The sequence below is a fragment of the Melozone crissalis genome, unplaced genomic scaffold (assembly GCF_028551555.1).
Source record: "Melozone crissalis strain CALT ecotype California unplaced genomic scaffold, PUWL_Pcris_2 ptg000027l_1, whole genome shotgun sequence".
Lineage (NCBI taxonomy): Eukaryota > Metazoa > Chordata > Aves > Passeriformes > Passerellidae > Melozone > Melozone crissalis.
In genome coordinates, this window is record NW_026535805.1 from 85,795,154 (window position 1) to 85,821,798 (window position 26,645).

Here is a 26,645-nt window from a genome sequence, read left to right on the forward strand (position 1 = left end):
GGTCAGAGGTGATTGGTATCCTGAATTCTGGAAAAGGGGAAATTAAAAGATTAAATACTGTCTCTTTAGATCTCAATTCTATACATTGCAGAAAAAAAAGGGTGCTTAGTATATATATACACACACACACACACATCACAAAAATGTGTCCTCTTATATTCTGGAACAGTCCTCTGGCCAAGGAGGTAAGTGTGGAAAATCCTGGCAAAGCTCATGATGGCTCAGACAGGTCTCCCATCACCAGTATTAGCATTTCCAAATGAAAGGACACTGGTCACAGACTGAGGGCAAGAAAAATCATACTGAAATTAATTTTTATTTTAACAACTCCACTGACAAACACTGATTCTATAGTTATGAGCAATTAATTAGATGTCTACTAGTTTTGGCTGGAGTGGAGTTAATTTTCTTCACTCTATCTTCATATAGACATTTTTGTTATTGCTGAGCAGGGCTTCCACAGAGCCAAGGCTTTTCTGCTTCTTGTATTGCCACGCTGGGGAAGGGGCTGGGAGGGGACACAGCTGGGACAGGTGACCCAAACTGACCAAAGGGACATTCCAGATCTGCACTGTGACATCATGCCCAGTACATAAAGTGAGGGAAGAAGGAAGAGACGGAGTGATGGTGTTCATCTTCCCATGTTATGTACTACACTGTTCCATGCCATGGGGCCCTGCTGTCCTGGAGATGACTGAGCACCTGCCTGCCCTGGGGAAGCAGTGAATTTATTCCTTGCTTTGCTTTATTTTCATGCATTCCTATTTATGGCTTTTGCCCTCCCCACGAAACTGTCTTTGTCTCAACCAAGGAGTTTCCTACCTTTTACCCTTTCAATTCTCTCCCCAGTCCCACTGGTGGGGGAGCAGCTGTGGGCCGGGGTTAAACCATCACAACATTCAAAACAGCTTAATACCATAAATTTTTCATCATATAGATGGGTTTGAATAATGAAATTTCTCTGAATTAGGTACTCTAGCTACAATTTTATTGTCAGGATCTTTTCACCACCCATTGCAGAATTTACAGCTGCAGGAAATGTTTGTCCATGCAAGCAGTGTTATTTTTAAACAATGTAGTGGGAGACACCCTTGCCATCCTCTAAGTAAAACACCCCTGCAATGAGTAGCAATCTTCATATGACTGAGGTTGCTTAGAACCTCATCTTACCTGACCTTCAATGTTTCCAGGGATGGATTGTCTACCAACCCTCTGAGAAACCTGTCCCAGTGTTTCACCATTCTCATAATAAAAAAAAATTCTTTCATATATCTAGTCTGAATCTCCCCCTTTTTAGACCAAACTCTTCAGTGTAAAATACTATAGAAAGGTTTAATTTAAATGATGTTTATTGCCTTAAGCAGCCTCTATACAGACAGCATCTAATAAGATATATTTTTTTTTAGCTTTTAGGTTTTTTTCTACATTTTAGTTAAAACCAGCATTTTCTTCATTCCTTCTGACTGGTTTTGGACTGCTGTTTGGTGTATGCTTGGTAGGTGAGCATAAACTAGTACTCTGCAAGTATTTCATTAATATTATTAGAACTATCAGTGACATCTGCAAATGTCCATACCACCCATCAGATCCCCCATTTGGCACTGGTTGATGACTATGATGCAAAATGTCTTGTTTCTGTTTGCTTTAACTTTGTGACAAAGAAGAATGATATTTTCCAAACTGTTTAAATTAGTTTCTCATGTGCCAAGAGCTGCTATGCATTTACATAAAGTCCCGTTGCTTTTTCAGAAACTTCCAGCCACTACAGATAGTATTAAATATGTCCTTAATAACCTACTAAACACATCATTAAGTGCTTCATTGTAATATCTGTTCTATCCTTTAAAATCACAGTTTTTACTTTCAGGAAGTTATACTACAGTCAAACATCTGTTCTGGGACCTACTGTGTGGTAGGACTCAAATTTCAAAAGCATCTCAATTAATTTCTCTTGGAGAGGGGTGTTTTTAATTTTTTTCAAAAAAGCTTTTCAGAAGCAGAATCCCCCTGGGATGAATAAAACTCCCAGGTACATAAGCTTACGAGAAGCTACAATGCAAGTTCAATAAGTTACTTTCATAATGAAAAGAACCTCCATGTTCTGCACTATTAAGTAGCCTAAAGAGGCTTTTAGTTACTGCATTATCTGAAGTACTGATAGCTGATTTAGGCAAGAAGATTATCTAGTTTGACTTGATAAGATTACTGTAACGAAAGGGAAGCTGCTCTGAACAAGATTTTAGGGATTTTTGTGGAGCTATTAGACATAAAAATAATTTTTTCCTTCCTGTTAACATTGTAAAATTAAAATATGAGTGACTTTAAAAGTAAGAGCCTGCTCACTGGTGTTGCCATTAATGGCAAACCCACTCCAAAGTCCAGTAAGTAGTTTCAGAAATTTTCAGAAAGCTTCAGATTATTGAGGGAAGTGAAAAGTGTGGATACCATAGCCACCAATGAACATTTCCTGAGGACTTCGAGAAAAAAAAATGTAGAAAAAGTTACAGAGCTAGATCCACCCTGCAAAGACCCATAACACAGCAAAATACTTGACAGATCCAACTTTCTTAGCAAACAAGAATAATTACTAGCCTATCATCAAATGATGAGTATTTTAATTAGAACTCTGTCCTCTCTTCTTTTTCCCTCCCACCTTTCACACCTAGTATAAGTGTATAACTAATAATGTCATGACTAATTAAAAGACCATTGGGACCCCTGGAAAATACAAGTCAATTTTAAGAACATAGCATTGAAAAGGAAGGGAACAGGAAATTTAAACCTGCCTTTTCTTATATGACCCACAAAGAAAACAGAGAGGTTTTACAATGGAATATGAAATACTGAAATGTTTTAATACAGGTGAAAGTTAAAGACAGCTATATACATTCTGTGCAACATAAACACATTAAAAAATACTCTCTCTTAACACAAGCTTTATCACACTGCCACAACCTCTGGTGAATGCACTGCATTCAACAAGTTGAGTACTAGAGAGCACATGTTTTTCCCATTCTACTAAAATAATAAATTAGAAATTACAAAATTATGATTTTCTTAAGAACAGACTGAATAAGATTTTCAAAAGTACACTAAGAGGGACGGGTCTCATTCAATGGACTAAGTTGTGAAATTCTTTGAAATTCTGTCTTATATGTTACAATATATAGGCTCTGTTCTTACAGATACTGAATCTGTAATAAATCAGCTTTCAATCTTTCTATTGCTATTCATCAGAATATTGAGTCAATCTTCAAATGCATGACAATAATAAAATTCCAAAGGATTTTTTTTTTCAATTAATACATAAATTGGGGAAAAACTGTGGAACAATCACAAAAATTGATACATGTATTTCCATTTTAAAGATAAAGAACTTGTCTAGTTCTTGTTGTAGTCTGCAGTTCTTGTTGTAGTCTGTAGTTTTAGGTACCAACCCAACAATGTCATAATGTCCAAGAAGAAAGATTAATCACCAGCACATTACTGATCTGTCTCATTTTCCAGTTTTTGTATCTCATTTTGTCCAGCCTCTCCAAGGTGAGATAAGAGTCTTTTGTATGCTTCTCTGTTGGGGGAAAAAAACCAAAACATATAACATGTTACTTTAATAATCTCACACATCCTAGGAGTCAAGTGTGTAATTCCCAAACACATTGTTTAGATATTGAGATATTAAAACAGTTTAATGTCCCCCCACCTATTCAGCTGCTTTTTTGCTGTGACTCTTTAGCATGGCCAGATCAGAGGAAGAATAGGGACTGCACTGTTTACAGCTAGAAGTGTAGTGGAGCTCCTTAGAAGCCTAATTGTTTAGTAAACTGCTCTGAAATACAAGTTCTTTATTTAAAAACGTGGAGTTTCCAAGGCCTGGATGATATTAGCATTGAGCTTTGATGATGTTTGCTCTCTCATTTCTGCCTAAGCAATCCCTGGGACACTCACCACAGCACAGTGATGGGAGCCCCTCACACTTGGGTGCAGCCCAAGCACTGAACAAGACTCAGACCACCATCCTCAACCAAGGACAATGACTGTTAAAATAAACCTGGAATTCAGAAGGGAACTGTCACTCAAGTGGATTTTCCAGAAGAGTGCATATGTGTTGATGACACTTTTCACCTTAAGTTCATTCTAATACTCTCCAACCCAAACAATGTAATTATTGTTAAAATACTGCCTCTGACATTTAGGTCTTTTCTAATTATAGATTTTTGTCATGAAATATTAACTTGAGCAAACAAAACTGCAATTTTCATACTAGTTCCTTGCAATTGCAACACTGGACATCACCACTATAAGCATTTAATGCAAATTCTGAACACCTTACTTCTTTTATAGATACAGATTTGCACTTTAATGTCTACAGTAATTGCACTGAATGTGTTAATATCATGTTATTTAGAGTCTAGGACCGAAGAGAGAAAATCAGGTGTTCTTGAAGAGAGAAAATTAGTGTTCTTACAATAAAATGCTCATGGAACACCTTAGGCTGCTGGGTAATGCAGCACATTCTAAATACAAATTACTAATAGAAAACATTGACAACAGATTAGCTAATATATATGGTTTAAGTGATGAGGATAAAGGAAATGGAGCTCTTCAGTTATCTCCAAGCATGTATTTCAGGAAGCTCAAACAACCTGCATGCTTTGAGCACTTTGTAGATAATGAGATGAATGTTCCCATATTAACAGTATTTAGCAAAAGAAAAACTAGCAAAACTTTTAGCTATGAAACACATTATCAAAGGATGAAAAGCAGGTTGTGTGGAAATCCTACATATAACAGTACTTCAGGCTGATCCTGGGCAAATTCTCTTAAATAAAAGCAAATGCAGTTGTTGGCAGTGGATAGTAAAAGGTGAATGATATAATTACAAATTAATTAAATACATTTTTCAATAAATGGAAGATGATACCCTGTGAGTACCCTTCAGTGTCACCAAAGTTATTCTTGCACAATTCTGACTTTTGGACTTGTTACAGCCCAGGCCCTGCTGACACACACCTCAAAACTTCCCCAGTGTGAGGCATGAGTGGATTCTCCCCTTTGAGTAGTCCCAGGATGTGCAGCAATGCCAGCACTGGGGCCAGTTCCTTGCCCAGACCACAGGACAGTCATGGGCAGCCTTCCAGTGAGCAGCACTGACAGGAAGAGCCCCTTTGGCTCAGGTGCCCCACCAGGCAGAGCTGCCTGGAGTTCTGGAGCACTGCTTGCATAGATGCTGAAAGGTCAGTGCTGCATCTGCACCCAGACACCACCATGCTTACATAGCTGCTCCCCTCCTCTGCCATTTTTCTGGAGCCAGCCTTTCCTGGACACCCACAACTCTTCCAAGTTTAGTTTATGAGAGAGCTCTTGATATTCAGTTGGTGGTATTTATTTTCCAAGCATCTCAGACCATACCTGATTATAGCATAATTTCACATATGACCCATAAAGTCCTCTAAAACAGGGACTAACAGGAAAATTGTTTGAGTAAGGAATTCTTAATTCTGTTTTGCAACATACATTGTAGAGACAACCTGGCTTCACAAAAATTCTACTCCGGTCTGTGGACCCTAGTATCAAAACATCTCTGGAAATATTTAGCAAATATAGATGGCTTTAAACCATGAAAGGCTTGAGTTAAGGGAGATTTCTGGCTAAAAGCACTTAAAAATCCCTCATTTTTGAGTGTCTGTGCTGCTGTCTTACGACTGCTTTCTTTCAACAGAATAAACCTCTACTAGTCATTGTCAAAAATAGTATTAAATGAAAACCAAACCTCTGTGCAGCATTTCTTCCAAGGCCTTGTTTGTGCTCAGCATCCTTCAGAGACTGTGTGATTGTGGGAATCAGGCTGGTAACTAAAGTCTGATCCAAGACTGCCACTGTCTCCAGTATGCTGAGAACCCGGTGATCATAGACAGCAGTGTAGTCCTGGATGAACTGCCTGGGGTACACAGGGGCATTTAATGCAGGGTCAAAAGAGATGCAGAGAACATGCCAACAACAACTGTACAGCCTAATCAGAACAAACAATCTGGCTGCATAGCAATTTTCATTTTGTTACACTGGAATACTCTACCTGGAATACTTTCTCTAAACAAAGGATGGTTTTGAAGACTAATGCTAAAAATTCCCCACATTTATTTTCAAGTCATTTGGCAGATTCTGCTGCTGTTTCACCAGGACTGCCTTGTTCCTAATGTGTGTGAATTCAAAACTAAACCATACATTTCTTATTTAATAAATAATAATTGTAATAAAAAGACTAACAAAGCAAGAGTTTTAGATTCAAATTTGCAGAAACAACGTTGGCATTTCTTATAAAGCTGCTCTGGATCTTAAATAGGGCAGATCATTAGATGGAAGCACATCCATTTGCCATCCTGAGGACCTGAGGACTTTAAGGCTTGCAGATTACATTCAAATCAAAATTAGCACCCTAAGGATGCCAGATCCCATGAAATTGATGTATCACATATAGACTGGCATTCCCACAAACACCAATTCTTTTTTCAGTGAGTCTCTCTCAAGGCTTTCACCTAGACCTAGCCCAATACAGCAGCAGTGCTTAAGGTTTGCAGAATGTCTCTGAGTGCCAGGCCATGCAGCTCTGCTACTGTATCCATGCAAGACACAGGATTCATTTTGTAGAGCTATGAAATAAGGATAATTTACATTATAATAATCTATTATTGTCACAAAATCAAATTTAAAAAGCTAAGCTTGTTATATGAATATTGGCTGCACTTCAAATTAGGCACACATATCTTTCACAGCACCATCAGCATTCCTGAGGAGTTTTTCCCATTGCAGTAAAAACTATATGCCTCTCAAAACAGTACCTCATCCATGAGGAAGCAGGTATGCCTCTCACTTTTATTTTTCTGCTCTGACTTTTTGGCAAAGCTGTGCTCAAATCCAGTGCCAAAAGTACCATTACTAAAATACCATAAACAAGCAACAATGCAGCATGTTAGGATAATTAGTTCTTTTAAGAAAACATGTTTGCTGTCAATTGGCTTGCAGCAGCTTTGCTGCCAGTTGGCATATTTTCTGGTTACCTAAATACAGAAGTCAGCTGGGTGGCATGTTCTCCTCCTGACCCTGCTTGGCAGCCTTCTACCATGTACTGTACAATGTCTGTAGATATTTTTTTAACTGCAAAAGAAAAATCACAGGATTCACACAGAGCTCTTGAACTGGCCATCTGGAGAATGTCTTTCATGAAGACAAAACATTTTAAATGAGAAAAAAAAAAGGTTTAATATTTCTTTGATGCAAGTGAAATGATTGTGAGAGCACTTAGTTAGATTGGCTATAAAGAACAGAATGAGTCACGGGTTTATGCAAAACTCTTATTTTCACCACCATTATCCTTTAAACAGATTTTTAAATACACTATGTTTTTTTTAAGTTAAAGCCAAGAGATATACATTTAGAGGAAATAGAGGTTTTATTTAAATCTAAGTTCTGTTTATATTCTTTAAACACTCCTATTTGAGTCAAAAGAAAAGTAGTCACAGCATTATATTCTGCTCAAAGCTGTGTGGATCTACTCTGTAATTTCAGTGGTGCAGATTGTTCTGAAATGCACCCTAGCTCTTTTTTTAAGGGAAAAAACCCTAAAAAACCCAACAACCTCTCCCACTATTTTCTCAATAATTATTTCCAAATAAATATTCAAGTTGCAAGATACAGCTCTTCCCTTATAAAGGTGGAACTGGGCTGCAAGGACTTTTCTGGAAGGGAGTGGCAGAGCCCTGTCCAGGCAGGCAGGGAGCTGGTGGCTACAGCAGCCCAGGACTTCCAGCTCATTGCAAGGTGAGTGCTCAGCTTTTAGCAGATATGGCTGTGATGGCAAAAGGGGGAAGAAAATGGGTGATGGCTGAGTCAATTTCCTAAGCACATCTTGTCCCTGAAACTATTACAGACCAGAATCAAACAGTACTTTATCAGAGAAAATTCCCAGGAGAAGTCAGATGTGAATCCAAATTTTGCTTAACGCCTCTCCAGCAGCAAGAAATGGAAATTTTGAGCTCACATACATTCATTATACAATGGCGGGGTGAAAAGTGTGCTTCATTCTGTAAGTACCTAAAAATAAAGATGTTCTTGCTACAAAACAAAGCATGCTAGAAGAAGAAAGAGGACTCAAAGATACCTTCAGAGAGCAACATGCTACTTTTAATCCATTTATAATGCCTCTATGGGGAGAACATAACACTAATCTTATTTGGTCTCAAAACTTTAGGTGGAAGAAAAGCTCCACAATTGCTAATGGAGGAAATTATGTGGGAAGGATAGGCAAAAAAGGAAATGCCTTCAGATTCCTGAGAAGCTGATTAGTTCATTAGAGAGTTAAATGAGGCAGGATTTCTCTGCCTGAGAGGCAGAAGTCCCAGACCAGTTAATGTAAAAAAAAGCCTCATCCAGTTTATCTGGCCAGATTGTTTTATTCACCTCATCTGAGAGTCTTAAATACCGGGATGAAAGATGCTCAGCAGTGCAGAGATCTTGCAGGCATGGAGAGATGTACTTAAAGCAAACAAACAGCTCACCTTGCAGCTCATTAACCAGCACCAAGCACTTCAACACAGCTGGGAGAACCAAGTCTGTGTCACACAGTTCAGTGCTCTGGGTTCTCTGAAGTACTTCAAGAATGAAAGCAAGAACAGAGGCCAAGCGAGGAGGGGGAGCATGGCCTTTGAACTGCAGGTAGTTTTCCCTGGGAAGACAAAGCAAGCCAGAACAAAGTCTATGATTTGGGAGTTTTTTCCATGTAATGCAAGAACCATATACCTTAAAATAACTGTGATATTTCAGCAGGAGGCCTATTACATAGATTTCTATCTTTATCTAGGCTTAAATAATGGCTTCTATTTATCTTAGTCGTAGCAATGACTCCCAGTTTGTCAGAGGACAGTGATATCTTCTGACTCTTCTGTTCAGAGAGGAGTGAGAAATAAGAGCCATCATAATTACAGTTTAAAACCCAAGTGTGACTATTAAAAGCTAAATACAAAGGTAGCTTCATAATATAATTGAATTCGTGAAGGAATCAAGATTCTAAAATCCTAAATCAACATGCATAATACAGCTGTTATTTAATTACATTATTTAGCTTTATGTGCTCACAATCATACTTGTGGTAACAGCTCTGCTGTTGCACTGGTACTGTTATTTGATTTTTATAAACAGTATGTTGTAGCAGGACAGCCAGTGACTGATTTTGTTCTGTCAGAATTAACACAAACATTTCCAATATAAAATCTGGCACAAGGATAAAAGGTGACCTGTCAATCTGCAACAAGAGCAAATTTTAACATCACACACATGGAGTGTTCCAATTTTAACACATTGATTTGTTCATTTTCCACAAAAGAATACAAGAATATGAACTACTGTTGGTTTGGCACCACAAATTAATGAAATCTGAAGACAATAAGTTTTTCAGGTGAAAGAGAACACAGCATTTATTCATCAGTCAGCAAGAGCACTCCCAGAACCTTCAAAAAACCATTTCAAGATATTTAATATTAGGTACTGTTATTACCTACTCAAACAAGGCACATATGTTGGCTGAACAATGCATCAGATAAAAATCAGCATCCTTATTAAAAGCTCAGTAAAGAGTGCTTCTACAACTTTCAAATGAAATGTGACTTTCAGAGCTCTGGGTACTTCACTGCACTGCTTCAGAGCACTGGTATGACTTGGCCAATGAAAGCTGTGACACTCACAGTTCTTGAATCATGTGGTCTAACTTTAATATTAGCAACTCTGAAATCTTCTGTCTCATTAATTACTCTGAGAATTTCCCACTTTTCTTTTTTTTGGTGTGTTCTTCCACTACAACAGCTCTGTGAGCTGGGTAATACAATCCTGATGGAGTTTCCCTTCCCTCTGCAGCAGCAATACATTCATTGCTTTCATATGGCAAAGTGGTGAACAAACTGCACCTATTTGTGTACAGACCCCATGACTGCCTCATGACCACCTAGCACTTTGCAAACCAGAGTGCTGCTCAGTTCTAACACATTCCTCCCAGATCACTAAGGAATGTTTCACATCTTAAAGATCCCCAAGTGCCATTACACCTTCAGAACTTTCCACTCTTAATCCCCATGTTCACACATGCATGCACACATTCAAAAATAACTTTAATAAGATGACAAAGTTTGGGTATCCAAAAACATGTCAGAACTAAGATTGTGAAATATTAATTGACTCCCTTAATAGGTGATAATACAAGCTTTACTTACAGGATTGCCTCTCATATTTACCCAAGATTAGCACTGACATTATTTTTCTGATCAACTTGTATACCCACTCTTCAACAAATAAAGATCCAATTACCATGGATATAGGCCTGTATTTGAGGGGGTTTAAATCCTTTCCCAACACAGAAAAAAAGTACAGATTGTTCACTACTCTGCAGTACATAAAACCAAGTGTCAGCCTCTCAGCAGCAGGAACAGAGATTTGTAGCTGCTGTTGACATCATGCAAGTGGTGACAGCACAGCGAACAATCACTGTCTCCTGCCTCTCTGTCTTCCTCTTGCCAGTTTCCCATGTCCCCTGGGCAGCTGGCACACCTGTGCATGCCCTGACACTTAGAGAGCAACAAGGTCCCCAGTGCACAGGTAACTGTGGCAGCTCTCAGCACTACAACTCAGTACCCCTAAATACAGCCTGAGACACACACTTGATGATGTCTCTTGGAGCATAATTAGAAAAGGATTTGCATTTCACGTGATCTCCTGCAATATTTTTTGTTGTGGTCTAGGATTTTTATCCTTAATTAATCTCTCACAAATCTTTCTGATTTTACTCTTCTGATATATAAACACTCTCCTTCCTTTGCTCCCTGCCCGGCAACTCCCAGGCTCTTCCAAGAGCCACACCATCAGCTGAGGGGAAAGCAGAGGCCTGAGCTCATGAGCTGTTTGTGAAATGTGAATCCGAGGCCTGAGAGAGTGATGATTTATACCCACTGTTCCTTACCTGAGGACCTGCAGGGTGGTCCTGCGGAGGCGGAGCAGCTGGGGGGCGCTGATGGAGCTGCCCAAGGCAGCGAGCAGGGGATGCTGCCCAGCACCGGGCACGGCCGGGGACGAAGGCAGGAATCGTCCAAAGTAATGGCGAATGATGCTCCCGAGGAGTTGGTTTAAATAGGCACCCTGGGTTTGGGACTGACAACATATGAAGGACAGGCCCTGTGGAAGGAAATTTTAGAAAGTGAGGAATTAAATAAATTTTTAGTTGAATAAGTCTTTAACAACTGTATGGTAAACACTCACTACATGCTGTGTAAAGTGTACTTTGTACTTTATACATGCTGCACACAGAGTAACTATGCCTGACAAATAAGCATCACTGATTTGCTGCAGACATGATGATCAGCAAATGAAGACAGAGGCAGGCAAGACTTGCAAAGCAGAGAAAGATCTTTCACTAGACTAATATATTGGAAGATAAGCTTTGGGACATGCAAGCTCCCCTTCAAATTCAAAATAAAACTGTGGCACTTCTGCAACCAAAAGCTTCTCATTTCTGTACGTGGTCTAACAAAGTATGTTAATCAGGTAAGATTTAAGATGGGACAGAAAGAATAAAAACCTCATCTGCTTGTAAAGGACTGTGTGAAATTTTTGTATAAATGCTACAGCAGAAAAATGAGCACTTACAATTGAGCTCCAACAAGAAAAGATTTGCTCATAGTATGAACAAATTAGGGTAAATTAAGCACCATTTATAAGGGATTTAGAGGAGGTTTTAAACTCTGTTTAAGATAAGGCTAAAACTGCTGTGATTTATCCAATATAAGCTATATTGATCCAGAGAAAAATCTATAATGAAAGTACTTGCCCAGAAAGTGCTTATCTGAACTCTACCTGTAGTTTTAGAACATATATATGGTCCATCTCTGAAAAAAAGAGTATTCTTACTGGAATGGGTTCCCATAAGAGAAAGTTAAGATCTTGTTTCCTTCCCCCTCCTCTGATTACTGAGAGCAAGAAGAACAAATCACTAAGAAAAAAATAAAAAGGTCCAGTGATCTCCTATCTCAAGGGTCACAGTCAGCAGCACAAACAGAAGCCTCTTGAGAACTCAGTTTTCACAATAGTTTTGTCCAACAAGAATAATGGTGTAAAACAAGGTCAAGAACAGAGCTCCCTAGACAGCAATTTCAATAGTACTTCAAATTTCCATTAGCATTGCAATCCAGACTCTGGTTTTGGTAGGAGGAGTATCTGTCTGAATATTTATGGTTGCTGAGGTAAACTAATGCCCCTAATATAGGAATGAACAGATCAAGTCAAGCTGCTTTTGTTCCCCAGCTATGGAAAAGGTGTATTTCTGTTGCTTTTTGTATAGAAATAAAAAAAAAGTATATCCTGACTCCCCCAAAACATTTTCATCTATACCTGTCTGTGTGAACATGACAGAACATTCAAGAAAAAAAAATAGCAGGCTGAGGCATAGCTGAGGGTCTTGAAATGCTGAGTTCCCACTTTTGGTTTCACAGTAAACAAATACAGGAAACATGAGATTTCAAGAAATGAGGTGCCTGAAGACCTGGTGGCTCTCTTGAATGCAGATTTGGCTTAAGGGTTTTACCTAACATACTTTTGTGGTTCCTTGATAATTCTGGCAAATCTCAATGATAAAAAAACACACTTTCTGAACTGAGGCTTTGAGTAAAACTTCAGATTTTCTCCTCCTTTTGTGCACATAGAGTAAAATATTGTAGGAAAAAGCTGCTGCTGCTGTATCAGAATTCTTAAAAAAAGAAGTCAAGTGACACTTCTTGGCAAGTAGCAGACTTAGAGACTGTTAGAGATGACAGACTATTAGTGTATAAACTTGAGTGGTTGATGTTTTCAGTAAGATACTGCAGCAGGCATAAAGAAGAGTTGCCTGTGCTTTCTGTAGTAAAGCTCATACAGAAAGACAGAATGTACTCCATAATCCAAATATTGGAACTGGCACTCTTAAGACTCTAGACTGTTTTTAACACTAAAAGAACCGAGACATCTATGACAAAGTGCATTAATTAATTGGATAAAAGGGACACAAAGAACATCACAACCTTACAGAGGATACCTGCAGGAATACATGAAGGAGGCAGCACCTCTGAAGAACTAACAATGACTATTGCTAAAATGAGACAGTTCTTCAAACTGAGGATGTACAAATGATACACAGTATCAGGACATCAGTTATTAACTAGCAAGAGTTACTGTTTTTAAGAATGATCTTAGACTTATTAAATAGTTGCAATAAAAAGAATATTAGAATTTAGATATCTATGGGGATGCTGACTAATTCTTGCAGGTCTAATAATTTCATCTCAAAGTGAACCAACAAACCTAGCCTGATCCTTCATAAAAGCATTTTCATTTTTTGGGTTGAAATAAATTGATTTGGAAACTGCATCCCAAAAAAACTAGAAAAGAACTTGGATTTCTCTCTTGGACAAAAAGGCATACTGACTTTAGGTCAGCACTGTGTTCTTTATTTTGGACTCCTCCTTTTCCTTACAAAGTGCAGAGAGCAACAGACCTGCACAAGGTCTGACAACACCATATCCCAAGAGGCACAAGGCATGAGTTACCAGCACTGCACAGTAGGTGCAAATCTCCAGCTACAATGGCAAAACACCCGAGGCAGTGCTGGCCAAGGATGTGATTGCAAGATAATCACACAGAAATTTCTTCTTTTAAATCCCACCAGTAATTAAGCGAGATAAAGGAAGCTGCTGTTCAAATGAGAGAAAAAAGAAACACACGTGCAACTGGACTGCAATTCTGGACCAGAGATTTGCAATCAATCACATCAGACCCCCAGGACAATCCCTGCAAAGCAGATGGACTTTAAAGGGTTGATAGAGTTGCTTTCTTTTCTTTAACTATGCTCTTCAGCCATCTTCTGAGGTTAAGATTAAAAAAAAAAAGGACATTTTAAGGGGAGCAGAGAAGCATGACATCATCTGCTCCTCATTTTAGCAGAAAGGCAATGGATTCCTGTGTGTGTTCACTGCAGGAACCTTTTGTGGCCAGAGCTGCCTCTTCTGATTTATCTGTGTATCTGTAAATCACCTGTGGAGAGCAAAGAACCGATTAGTGTGGATTACTGGAACTATTCACTGCAGAAATGCCAAGCTACCTAATGATGACTTACACTGCAAGTCCCACTGTTGGAATAAATCTGCTGTCCACCAATTAATGTTGTACAATTCCTATTAAACACATATTATAATTCACAAAATGTACTAATAAGCTTGCTCAAATATCAGACCACAGATGTGGCTCATGGGAGGGCTTTCAAGGTCTGATCTCTGACTAATGCTGAGCCTGCACAGAGCCATTAAAATCACTGGGAAGTGCATGGGCCAAGCACTACTAGAAGGAAGCTCTTTTGCCATTCTCAGTATTTAGACAGAAATCAACAAATCTTCTGTATTTGGACAGGATTAATACTGATAAATCAAGCAGTAATTAATACTGATAAATCTTACCATCCCTGTCATTATGTATACAGTGATAATTCCATGCACCCACACTGTATTCTGCAAGATGGATTTAAACTAATATTTCTTCTCCAAAACAAGTTTCTTACACTGCTTCAGTCTTTTCCCATATTACTGGTAAACATGTACTAAAATTCTTCCAAATCATTCTCCAAGAAATCCATCAAGAGCAATATTGGTCTGAAACTTCCTATGATAGATGTTAGCAATCCACTACCACACAAATCAACCCAACTTCTTTTTGCAGTAGTGAAATATCTACAGTTAATTTTTACATACCTCACTATTTGATAATTAGGAACAGTCCCATACAATTGTAAAATGGCTGTTCATTCACATTCTTTGTGCTTTACTTTCCAAAGTCAGTAATTCAAACAAATCTGAGGGCAATTTTTATATATCAATAAAAATCTTTCTTAGGTCATCAAGTATTACCAAAACACATGTGCAGTGAAAGAAATAGAACCCAGACAGTAACCCTTTAGGCAAGATAAAAAAACAAAAAATAGCTTAAAAGTTGCTAGAGCTAAGCTATTTCAGCAAGGCAGTATCAGTGACTGAGTTTGAAAAAAAAAATCTTGACAAGCTCCCTGTACAGTAGAGACCAGACCAGCTGCCCAAAATCTGTCAAAAGGCAGGGGTGTAGCCCAAAGTTCTATATAAGCACAAACATAACAAGTAAACACAGTCAGTCTGAACTGATGAGAGAGAAATGCAACATCCAGTCTTAATTAGTGCCTTTGACAATTATGTCTTCTTGTGTAAAATGAAGCAAATAAATTTGTAGGTTTGGGGTGGTGAAGGAGGGTGAAATACAGCCATAGGTTCTGATGAATTGTGTAGTAATAAACTACATAGTATGGAGAGAAGGAGCTCTGTGTGTTGTCCTAAAAGATTAAAGTATTCAGGAATTCTATAGAATTTAATAAAATTATTGCATCAGTGGATATGTAAAACAAACTCCTATTAGGACTGACTTCAACCCCCTTTAACATCCAAAAAATGAATCAAGTAAACCAGATTGAGATTAGCTGTTAAATACTCTGGAAAGAGGGAATTTTTTTCAGGTCATTGCTAGCAAAACTAAAATGTTTTCTGAGATCTGAAGCAGTTTTTTTGAGCAAAGCAGGAAAAGCCTACACTGTAGGAACTGAAGAAGAAAAAAGATGGAGCCTGGAACTTCTAAAGAAAAAAAGACTAAAGAAAAAAAAATAAAAAGGAAAGGCTGCTGAGAAGAAATTCCACTCAAGGGCTTTTATACTTTGATTATGAATAAAGAACTGGCATGTATAAGAAGATGCTTTGCAGGGTCTCCAAATTCCTGTTTCTTTATTTTCACATAACTGTGAAAGGATTAAGTTGTAAGCTGGAGTATGAACAGGGACAGACCTACAGAACAATGCCTGTCTAACATTAGGGTGAATTAAGGCTCCTGCCCCAAAATACCAGTGCTCTACCCCCACAAATGAGCACCAGGCACAGGGCAGCTCCCCAAGAGTGGCCTCATCACACTTTCCACCTGCAGTTTAGTTAAGTCAAGGTGAGGTTATTCCCAAAGAATCCTGTTTCTCCATCTTCCTTCCCACATACACTGTTTTATCACTTTTCTGATACACCCATTTGGGTTTCTGGGTTTTGTTTGCTTTGTGAGGCTAGTTACTATTTGACTCAAGTCACAAATTGCTATTCACAGAATCATTAAAGCAAATTAAATGAGAATGTGTATTGGGGTGAAAGGGAATGAATGCAACTTTAACCCAACTGTGAAAAAATAACTTCAGATGTCTGAGAGTGCCTAGAATCCATTCAATCTCAAATGATCTCAGAAGAGTTTTTTTTGTTGTTGTTTATAAACTGATCTTGAAATATTTTGTTTTGAGTTGATTCGAAATTGTAATTTTCCCACTTTTACACATAAAAGAGGAGGAAGTATTTTTGAATTAATGAAGCATTTTCAAACACTTAAAAATATTGGAACCTTGCAAAGACAAACAAAAAATTAATAAAATACAAAAAGTGTCATATTGAAACAGGAAAAAAAACTCATGAATTCTCCTCTTTTCTCTCCAGAAGTGTTTATCAAATTAAAGAATTATTTGTTTTCTAGAAGCAGTGTTTGTCTAAAATATTTTGTCACACAAGATCATCTAGCATAGCTGGAAAGCACATGGACAATGCAGCAGACTGATGAAGAGTACAAAGGTGAGGTCTGGAAGTCAGAAACTGGCAAATAAAACAGGAAACAAGGGTACACAACACTCAAGATTTCAAAACCAACTCAAGTGGTTTCATCTGAAGGCTACATCTGTCTCTGCAGGCTCCAGAGAAACTGGCTCTACAACAGAAATACCAAATTAGCAAACAGACACTCACAGCCCATGCTAATACCATTGTCCAGATGGCCCTACATGTACACAGCTTATGAAAATACCTACAAAGGAATAAAGCAAAACACTGTGCAGAGCACTGCACAACCACATTCACTTCCACATGACATGCCTTCGATCACAGTGAGCTGCTTTTGAAACTAATAAATTCCAGTGATGTTTACAATGTCACCACTGCATTGTTTCACAATGCAATTCTGCAAAGTAGTGAGTTAAGACTTCAGTCAAAATGAAGACTGAGAGAGAAGGGAAAATGGTAAGCAAAATAGACACAAAGATTTACAAGGAAAACATGTCAACTTATTTATTTTCAAAATATAGTCTTTTCTCTTTCTCACCAGCAGAAATTCGTCTCTTCCTACAGCATCAATAAGCCTTACAGAGTTTCAAGTGTGACAGGGTAACTGAGAGAAGAGTAGGACAAATAATAGGGAAGAAGGCTTTAGTCATGCAATCCAAAGCAGCAGGAACCTGATTCAGCAAAACATTCTCCAAGCATCAAGACAAACCAGTGGCATGATACACCAAGGATTTTCTTTTGTTCCCAAGAGCAACAAAAAAAGGGGTATCTCATTTATAACTATCTACAGTTAGCTAAGTCAATGATGATTTAAAATATTTGTTCTGTCATCTTAACAATTTTCTCCCTCCATATTATGATTAGTTGATGCACTGTTTGAGAAATCTGTCACACTGGAGACCAGTGTAACCAGCAGGTTGGCTAAAGGTTTTCCATACGCAGTGATGAGGCCAGAAGCTCTGGAGTGTACCACAGCATAGCTGCCTGCAATGAGGAAAGCCAAATGGGGGGCAATTTTCCTTTCACTTCTGTAAGAAGAAATAAACTTCTCTTACTGTTTCAGTAAATTCAGTCAATGATGGTTGACTAAGGAAAAAGAAAAAGTCCTCTGCAAAATTAATATTTTCCTGAAGATTCATTTGTGTGCTGATAATAGAGCTGAGATATTTACCTGGAGATAGAGAGGCAGGCTTTCCTGAATGGCAGACAGCAAAGCCACAGGCAGCTCCTTGTCCTGCTGGAGCACAGAGTGTGGCAGCAGTAAGCAATCCACAATGCGAAACAAGAGTTGCTGTGCCTTGGAAGTAGCCAGTATTGGTGCACAGAACTTTACCAGACATCCTGTTGAAAAAAGTTCAAAATATCTCAAACCAATTTACAGTTAGTAAAAAAAATTAAGAAAGCCTTAAGAAGCAATTATGTTAAATTAGATAATCTGAGAGTAGCAAAAGAAACTGAATTTTCTCACTCCTATGTACTCATTCCATGGCATCCTGCTAAAAAATCCCAGTCAAAACAACTCAAAAGTCCATTTACAGTTCAAAATAAAATACTATATTGATTTAACACAACACAGTTACAAGTTTTTAGGCAAGTGAAGATGCTTTAGGAAAAGTACTGCAATGCTAAAGACAGGATGAGTCTCTTAGATCCCTGTAGAAAACTTAATTAAACTTGATCCATAACCCTACTGCAATCAGCACACGTGCACTTGAACATTTACCTTGCTGTGTGCATTCATCCCTCTTGCAGGGAAATGCTGCCTTTGCCTTCCCTTTACATTTGTCTAACACCACTGTGGCAACACCACATCAGCAACTACTCACACAGCAATTTAATGTTAGCAAAACATTAAATATCCTTCAAATTGCATTTCATTTCAGCAGATTAAGAACAACAAGGGGCAGCCAACTCCATTAAGTCTTGCCAGGTCTTTGTGGGCTCTCAGTTCACAAACTGAGAGCCTCAGAGAACATCTTTCTTGTTTTCAGCACAATAATGTATCACTTGCTCAGCTTTGAGCCAGTTTTAAGATTGTTCTTTTGACTTTCAGAAAAAAAAGTAAAAAGATGTTGATGTGTAAATACCCCAACTATGAAAAACATCTTTATTGCAGGTGAGGTGTAATTTTTCTTGAAAAACTAACTCCCTACTCAGAAGTGTTAATACTCAAAACACATTAAATAAAACAAGATTCTTATGTAGACATTCTCAACTTTACATATTATTAGAGGCAGGAAGAAGTTTTCTGGGTTGAAAGTACAGGAATATCTTGAAGAAACATGTTTAAGACTTTGAAAATAATGGAAAATCAAGAGTAGGCTGTTACAAGATATTATTAATCTATAAAAGTCATTCATTATCATCTCTAAAAACAACGCAAAACAACATTAATCTTGTGGAGTGAAAGAAAACACAATGATCAATCATAGAGAAAGAGAACGATCACCTAACAATACTTCTAATAATGTTGTCTAAAGCTTCCTGCTTTGAAAGAAACATGGTCATTCCAGCTCAAAGTACTCCTTCTATTATCACTGCTGTGATGTATGGGACAGTACAAGACACAATCTGACTACAGACAGGAGGTGTTTAGATTTGTTAAGTTTTGTGCTTTGTCCTTATAATTTAACAAGCCCACAGAATGTGAAGCAGTGATTGAAATATACTTGATTTTTTTTTTCCTTTTAAACCTTCTTTATGTTTTCTTAAATAAAAAGAAAGGACATTTTCTTGCACACAACAGCATGATTGAAGATTAATCGTTTCCTACAGCAAAGAACAAAAAGGACAATACCAAACTAAAAAGGAAAATACCAATCTAAAATTACTTTCTAAGGCTCCAACCCACATTTGGGTATCTAAGAATGTTTAATTTTATATACATCCCGTGTATCAAAGTATGCTGATCTCACAATATAAAAATTGAGTATTTTTTAAAACTCTAATTCCAGTACATTTGGTGCACTTTCTGCATCTTGGTCATGCTTTCCCTGTGCTCCTTAGAATCATGATGTAAACTGTGTGTGCATGCAAATCATTACCTCTGTTTTAAGATACATGAGGTTTACTCTGTTTTTAAAAGTAAGTGGGTCAGACTGGCACATTTTAAAGCACTCTTCTTTTGCACCCTATTAGTGATTCCACGTTTAATGAATAAATGCTAGAATTGCATTTTAGTAAAGTACAGAGTGCTTGTCAAAGAAGGAGTTCCAAAAAAGAAGTGAAGTACATACCTAAGCCTACTTGGCCACTAACATAACTGCACTACATAGGATGTAGCCTGTAATCATACTGCTCTTCACATAATATGCTCAGATGAAAGGGATCCACAAGCATCACCAAGTCCACCTCCCAGCCCTGCACAGGACACCCACCAAAGGTCCCACCATGTGCCCGAGAGCATTGTCCAAGCTGTGACCACTTCCCTGGGGTCAATCCCCCCAGTGCATTTTTCCAGTGCCCAATCCCCCTCTGGGTGAAAAACCTTTTCCTAAACTCCCTAAAAAGTTTTAAACACATTACTCCTCCACATTGGCCCTAATAAAATCTGCCTACAATTTGCTGAATTCTACAGCTCCTTGGCTGCACTTCCACTTCTACCATAACTATACAATGATTGAAAAAACCCATTCAAATCGGTGACTACTACAGCATTTTCTTTGGTGAGTCAGGCTATAGCAGGGATACCTAACACCAAAGCTGCATGTTGTCTCAATCCACATGGCTCAAAACTTGGAATTCTTTCAGAAGGGTGTACACCTACTTTTATGTTCCACAGGAAGAACTCAGAGTTCATCACTTCTGTTTAAAATGAGTGGGCAGAGGAAGGAAACAATAAGAGACCTCATACAAAAAGATCTCATGACCCTCTCCGGGAAGAGCAGATCCACTGTGGGTATAAATTGCTGTAACTTCAGGAACTGCTACGACTTACAACAATCCTCACTACAGCTAAAGAGCCAGAAACCAGCTCTTGTCACTGTTTCTGGGTTTGTTTAGGTAGAACAGGTGTTTTTCGGTAATGAATGATACAAAAACACTTTACTTTTGAAAATACTGATTTGCAGGGGTAATTAAAAAAAAAAACCCATAAACAAAAACCACAGGGAGGTTAGACATCAGGATCTAGAGAAAATCTAACTGTAGCACTGGTAACTTTGTTTTTTTGAACATTAAATAGTATAGAGAAAAAAAAAAAAAAAGCCGATACCATAGAGGGGAAAAAAGTATCATAAGTTTATTTTACTGATTCTTTAAAACTATTTCCTAAAAGAAAAGAGGTGTAAAATAATTACCTATGATCCAGTATGTAAGCTGCAGACCTTCTGGAGGTCCTTTTGCCTTCAGATAGGGTTTTACGTACTTTAACACATCACCCAAATACTCCAGAGTCTTTGCTACCATGGCAGATTTCTCAGGGAGAGTCTGAAGACCACTGTAAGTTCTACCAACAGCCTGAGAAAACATAAACATTGAAATAAATATAAATCAGTCTCTCATGAGACTTTTGTGAGTAATTTCTTTTTCGGCACACTAAATCTGATACTTAGTCTCTTTTCACTGAAATTGTCTTATGAAAATAACATGGGGTAGATGTACAGTACCTTAATGAACTGGACAAGAGCATTTTTTGGGTCTTGCTTGAAAACTGACTGTCCAACATTAGCCTTTAAAAGAATGTTTTCTACTTCTGAGAGTTTAAAAATCAGTCTTGTCATTTCCGTCAGCTGCTCCATGTAGGCTTTTCCTGATTATTACAAGAGAGCACATCAATAAATACAGTACATAGTATTTAATTTAGTCCCAAAATCATGAAGTAAAGCATTATTTTAAAATATCTAAAACACAAGTATTTGGCAGCCAACTGCATCTCTCCAGACAAATAAAACAATTCCAAACCAGTTATTTTTCTGATATAATTTATAAGAAAATACAGAGCTTTAAGTGTGACTTAAGGTGATGGATTTTTTTTTTTTTTGAATCCACAAAATGTGTATGAGAAATAGTGACTGGAAGACAAGTTCTACAGATAATTAGAACTGCATTGGTTTTAGAAGAAGGGATAAAGTATTGCTCTAAGAAAGCAAAGTATCCAGTGTAAAAAAATGGGAGAATTAATTGCAGCTAGATTCCCCCATCCCTCCCTTTTTTTTTTCCTTTTAGGCCATTCACAGCATGATTTCTGACTATTTACTTCAGATTTTCATTTTTTTTTGGAGCAGTTTCTCCATGGGGGAAAAATAACTTGTCTCCTTGGGAGCAAGTTTTTATTCTTTGCTTCCAAGGAAACAAGCTCTTTTATCTTTGTTTGTGATAAATTTGTCATATGCAGAGCAGGCAAACTATCAATAAATAGCACAAGCAGTGTAAAGAAACACATTTTGTAATTAGGTAAAAGTAAAGGAATACAAACAAAAATACATTTTGTAATTAGCTGAAAATGTTTGCCAGCTTTGCAATATAGCCCCGTTACTGCAAACATGAGGGAAATGTGAGCACTTACCAACTGTTCTCTCAGCATCTGTCTTGGCCCAGGCGCCACTTGGTTGATCGAGGAACATTTGCAAAACGCAGCGAAACCACGAACGCACTGTCAAAGCTTCATAGGATGTATAGCCCATGGTAGAAAAAGCCTCACACAGTGAACTGTGGAGGTGGAAGACAAAGAAAAAAGGTACAGGGATCTAATAAAAGTCAGCAGAAAGGTGACAGAGTGTGTCATTTGGCTGTAGATGCACATATACTCGTGTATATATGTTTTGGCTACAAAACAACAGAGGGAGGAGAATCCACACAATGGGAAATGCCTTACTGTAACAATGGATGATTTGACTGTGTTATCTAAACTGACAATGTACAATGGTGGAAACAGTTTATCTGAATCAGCTTGGAACTTCATATTGACACTGCTCATGCTGCTCAAGCCTTTCATATAAAGCCAACCCAGGTGTCCCATGCTACTCTGAAGGCTGCTTAGTTCTAACTAAGTCTGCTTAGTTCTAACTACATTAAAGATGGAGAAGAGAAGGCCTCCTTTAGCAAATAAAGATATGCTATGTTTAAAACAGATGCAAAAGGGAAACATAAAAGGGCACCTTGGAGATGAGAAAGGAAACTGCTGTACTTGGCAGTACACTTACAGACATATTCATTTAGGTATGTACACACACACAAGTATATCCATTCCCACATAAACATGCTATATATACTTTCAAACACTTGCAACCATTCTACCAGTCAGGTGTCAGACCAGAGTCACTCAATGCACAGTCCCTGAACTCTACTGCTCTGTATTTCCAAAGTTTTATTTGCCTTACCACCACGAGTAGCTGCTGCAGTTGTTTTTTCCAAGCATATCAATCTTGCATCATTAATTCTGGAGAAACTCCTTGCAAAAAGACAGCAGGCGTGTGCTGCACTCTGTTCCCAATTACTATCAAAGGAGGTGCATGTGTGCTTCAGGTCAGAGCTATTTCTTGAAAATAGTTACACCTTTTATTTGAGAGACTTCCTCCCTGGTCAGTCCTAGATATTTCAGCTTTAATGAAAAATGCTTGTACTCTTTCTTGATATGTGTACATGTAAACCTACCTATTTTCTACTAATTTTTTACTCATGCTTGCAACAGAATGTCAAAGGTCCAGATGGAAACCAAACTGGATTCTACTTCTCACTAAACAACATTAATGAAGCTGAGGGGTTTTTCTGCTTCACTTACTTAAAACCAGTGATATCTATTGTGTATATTTTGTCTGAACATTCTTGCTGAAGTACTATTGACAAAATAAGTAAGGAGACCAATTGAAAGCAAATAAAATAAAAAAATTAACACTGAATTCCAGCACTAAAAGAGAACAAATAGATTGCCTATGGACTTAATGCTACTTGCAGTATCATGTAAAGAAATTCAGTCTCATGTAATCTTGATGTACACAGCTAGTCTACATGGTCCCAAAGGCTGATAAAACCACTTTCTGTTGTAGTCTCACTCTTGTTTCTCTTGCTTGCTGGTAGGTGGGCCACTTAGGCATCTTTCCTAGAACTGGAAAGGAATATGCTCCTAATCCTTAGAAAGGAAGGAACAATAACTACCTGCTGGAAGCAAGGCAGGTGGTCCTTTTAAAACAGTGAGCTTATTCACAGGCTCTGAGTTAGTCTGGACAGGTTGTAACACCATCATGCACTACACAACATGGATCTGGAGAGGAAGGTTTAGGCTTTACTGCAGAAGAAATTCCAAAGCTCATGTGTATGTTGCCAGAGCTTGCAGGGTATAACAGTATTGGAAACAAAATAATCTTTTTACTTTTTAATTGAGAATGCTTGATGGGAAAATTATCAGAGCACAGTAACCATGAAGTCTTAAGACCAAAGCACTTAGATACTTTGATAACTTTTGCTATAAAACTGTGTAAGGTAAATAAGTACCTGAATCATGCTAAAAAAAATGTGCTTTCAAGACAACAGTGATAACTCTATATTCTACAAAAAATATCTTACCTTAGTACAGACAAGGTAAGCTGAGCGAGGATAACAATGTATCTATGTATGCATTGTTAACAATATGTCAGGTGCTTAATGAATATTGGTGACAAATACTTAAATAATTGCTTTCAAATACCTACTTGAGTGAAGAGAATTGGTAATTAACCTTAAGACCTAAATAATACCAAAATTCAAGTTCAGGAGTCAAATTTTTTTTCTTTTCATCTCACACAAAGAGCAACAAAACTCAAAATTATAAAATTCAAATTATAAAAGGAATTTAATGTGCCTAACTCATATTTCATTCAGCACATGTTAGGTATTTGCAACCTTGAATGAAATTCACTCTTTAAAAAACATAAAAGAGAAATTTAGAAGATTGAACACTCCTTTCCCAAGTTCCAAACTGAAACACAAGGAACTAAATTCAACCTTTTCTAACACCTCCCTGCAAGAAGGCCGTAGCCTCATCTTTGTCAATCACACTTAAATAATCTTTACCATATCCTGATTTACAGTTACTGTCCTTAGTACACTACGTACCCTAAAAATGTGCAACATTTTTCACTTTCAAATACAGTCCAACACAGAAATATTCCCTCTTTCTCTCTCATTTCTCACCTCCCCTGCTTCCAAAACCTGATTCAGAAGTGGGCATGGCAGGCAAAAAAAAAGCACACAACAAAAACAACCACCACCCATCCATCTTAGGTTCACAGAGGCTTACTTAGTGAAAATAAAATTTCTCAGGTATATAAAAAATTTACTGGATTGTCTTGGGCAATCTGCACTAGCTGATCCTCTTTTGAGAGGATGCAAAGAATCTGCACTATTTTAATCAAACATTACATTCTGAAGCAAGATTTTCCTCAAAACTAATGAAGGATGAAAAGGGGATGGAAGAACAAATAGTCACAACTTTTCACCTGTTTTCAATTAGATGACTTAGGTATCTTGACACCAGCTGAGGCCACACCATGTCATCCCACCCAAAGAGCCGCATCATCGACAGAACAGGCTGTGGCTGCAGATCTGACAGGGCTTTGCTGGGTATATCCAAAGCCAAGAGAGTAAAACCTGTTTTGAAAGAGAGAAAAACATGGCACCATTTTAATAATTTCTCAGTATAATCCCTGTTCCACAAAGAGCACTGAAAATTAATTACAATTACTAATGTGCAGTCTGGAAGTACCAGAAATCTCAATTAGAACAGGGCAACTGTTCTAACAGTGATTGTTTGTATCCACGTTAAAAATGTAGCCTCTATCCCAAGCAGTTTGTAAATCATCAAGACACATGGGTGGCAAAGGAGGAAAAATAGATCCTAACACATGCAATTTTAAACAGATTCACAAAACCACAGTTTATAAATCCTGAAGGCATAGTTTTACCACCTCTGCAATGTCTTAAAACCTGCTTTTTCATCTTCTTGACTTCCTTTTCTTACCTCCATCCACTATATCTTGCCCTGTACACTTAAGTATTACTGTGCTTTACAGGGTTGAGTTTTATTTATTTGTTTTGTTGTTTTTACACACTTCTCACAGTGAAAAACTGGATCTGCAAAGAATTCACTCAGTAAAAGCTGGTACCTCTCTATTTTTAGAAGACTTTCATGTATCAAAAGTTACCATATAAATAAAGCACTACAGAAAAAAATTACTCTTGCCAAGGATCTCCATAAAACTGCTGCAGATCTAGAAACTGGGGCAGTACTTTGTGCAGAATTTTGGTAATGAAGCATAACCTTTTGCTGTTTCTGTTAATTCCACTGTAGATTCTGTATCCAACAGTACCAGAATAAAAACATAATGCCTTATTAATACTGCAAATGACAAGTGCATAAAAACTCAGAAATTTGATGTAATCTTAAATGCTGAGCAGTTATTAGGTTACAGGAAATGAGAAACATCAAATGAGTCAGGAAAACTGACTTTGGAGGGCAATGAAAAAGGGGCTCATTAGTTCCCAAATTCTCCAATTCAAATAAATACAAACCTGCATGCATTGACAAACTGACTTTAAATTAGACAGAAAAGGCTAGTTTTATTGTTGTTCAGAAACAACAATAAAGTTGTTTTAATTAACAGTACAGGGACAGACTACCTTTAGCCATGAAGGACTTCCCATTTCCTTATGTGCCTCAGAATAAACAATAAGGTCACACAGAGTCCCCATTCTGCCTTAGGTGAGGAAACAATTTGTGCCAGCCTTCCTCCAGATTATCACCTCGTGTCTGCAGCATCAGCCTTAGGAGAGGCTGGGGAGAGACGGGAGGCAGAGCAGAGCTGTGAGGCCCGGGCTGTTTGCCTGGCAGGGGGAGCAGGAGAGCTGTGACAGCTGCTGTCCCTCTCCTCTGGGCTGCAACCTTAAGGCAAGAAGCTCAAACAGCATGGGAAAGGTTTGCCTGTCTCTGTAGTGCTACCTTACACATCTCTATAA

General features: G+C 37.9%; 1 protein-coding gene across 1 annotated transcript in view; it reads right to left on the bottom strand.

The window, feature by feature from the left end:
- Window positions 1–2,514: 2,514 nt before the first annotated feature.
- MMS22L (MMS22 like, DNA repair protein) overlaps window positions 2,515–26,645 on the bottom strand; it is an 88,149-nt gene continuing 64,018 nt past the window's right edge. Inside the window, exons 16-25 of the mRNA XM_054279874.1 lie at window positions 25,130–25,280; window positions 22,222–22,364; window positions 21,323–21,465; window positions 21,014–21,173; window positions 17,887–18,056; window positions 11,000–11,211; window positions 8,553–8,719; window positions 7,056–7,152; window positions 5,771–5,938; window positions 2,515–3,568 (exon numbers count right to left, since the gene is read on the bottom strand). Of these exons, the coding sequence (XP_054135849.1) occupies window positions 3,484–3,568; window positions 5,771–5,938; window positions 7,056–7,152; window positions 8,553–8,719; window positions 11,000–11,211; window positions 17,887–18,056; window positions 21,014–21,173; window positions 21,323–21,465; window positions 22,222–22,364; window positions 25,130–25,280 (1,496 nt within the window). The 3' untranslated portion in view covers window positions 2,515–3,483. The remainder of the gene's footprint in view (window positions 3,569–5,770; window positions 5,939–7,055; window positions 7,153–8,552; window positions 8,720–10,999; window positions 11,212–17,886; window positions 18,057–21,013; window positions 21,174–21,322; window positions 21,466–22,221; window positions 22,365–25,129; window positions 25,281–26,645) is intronic.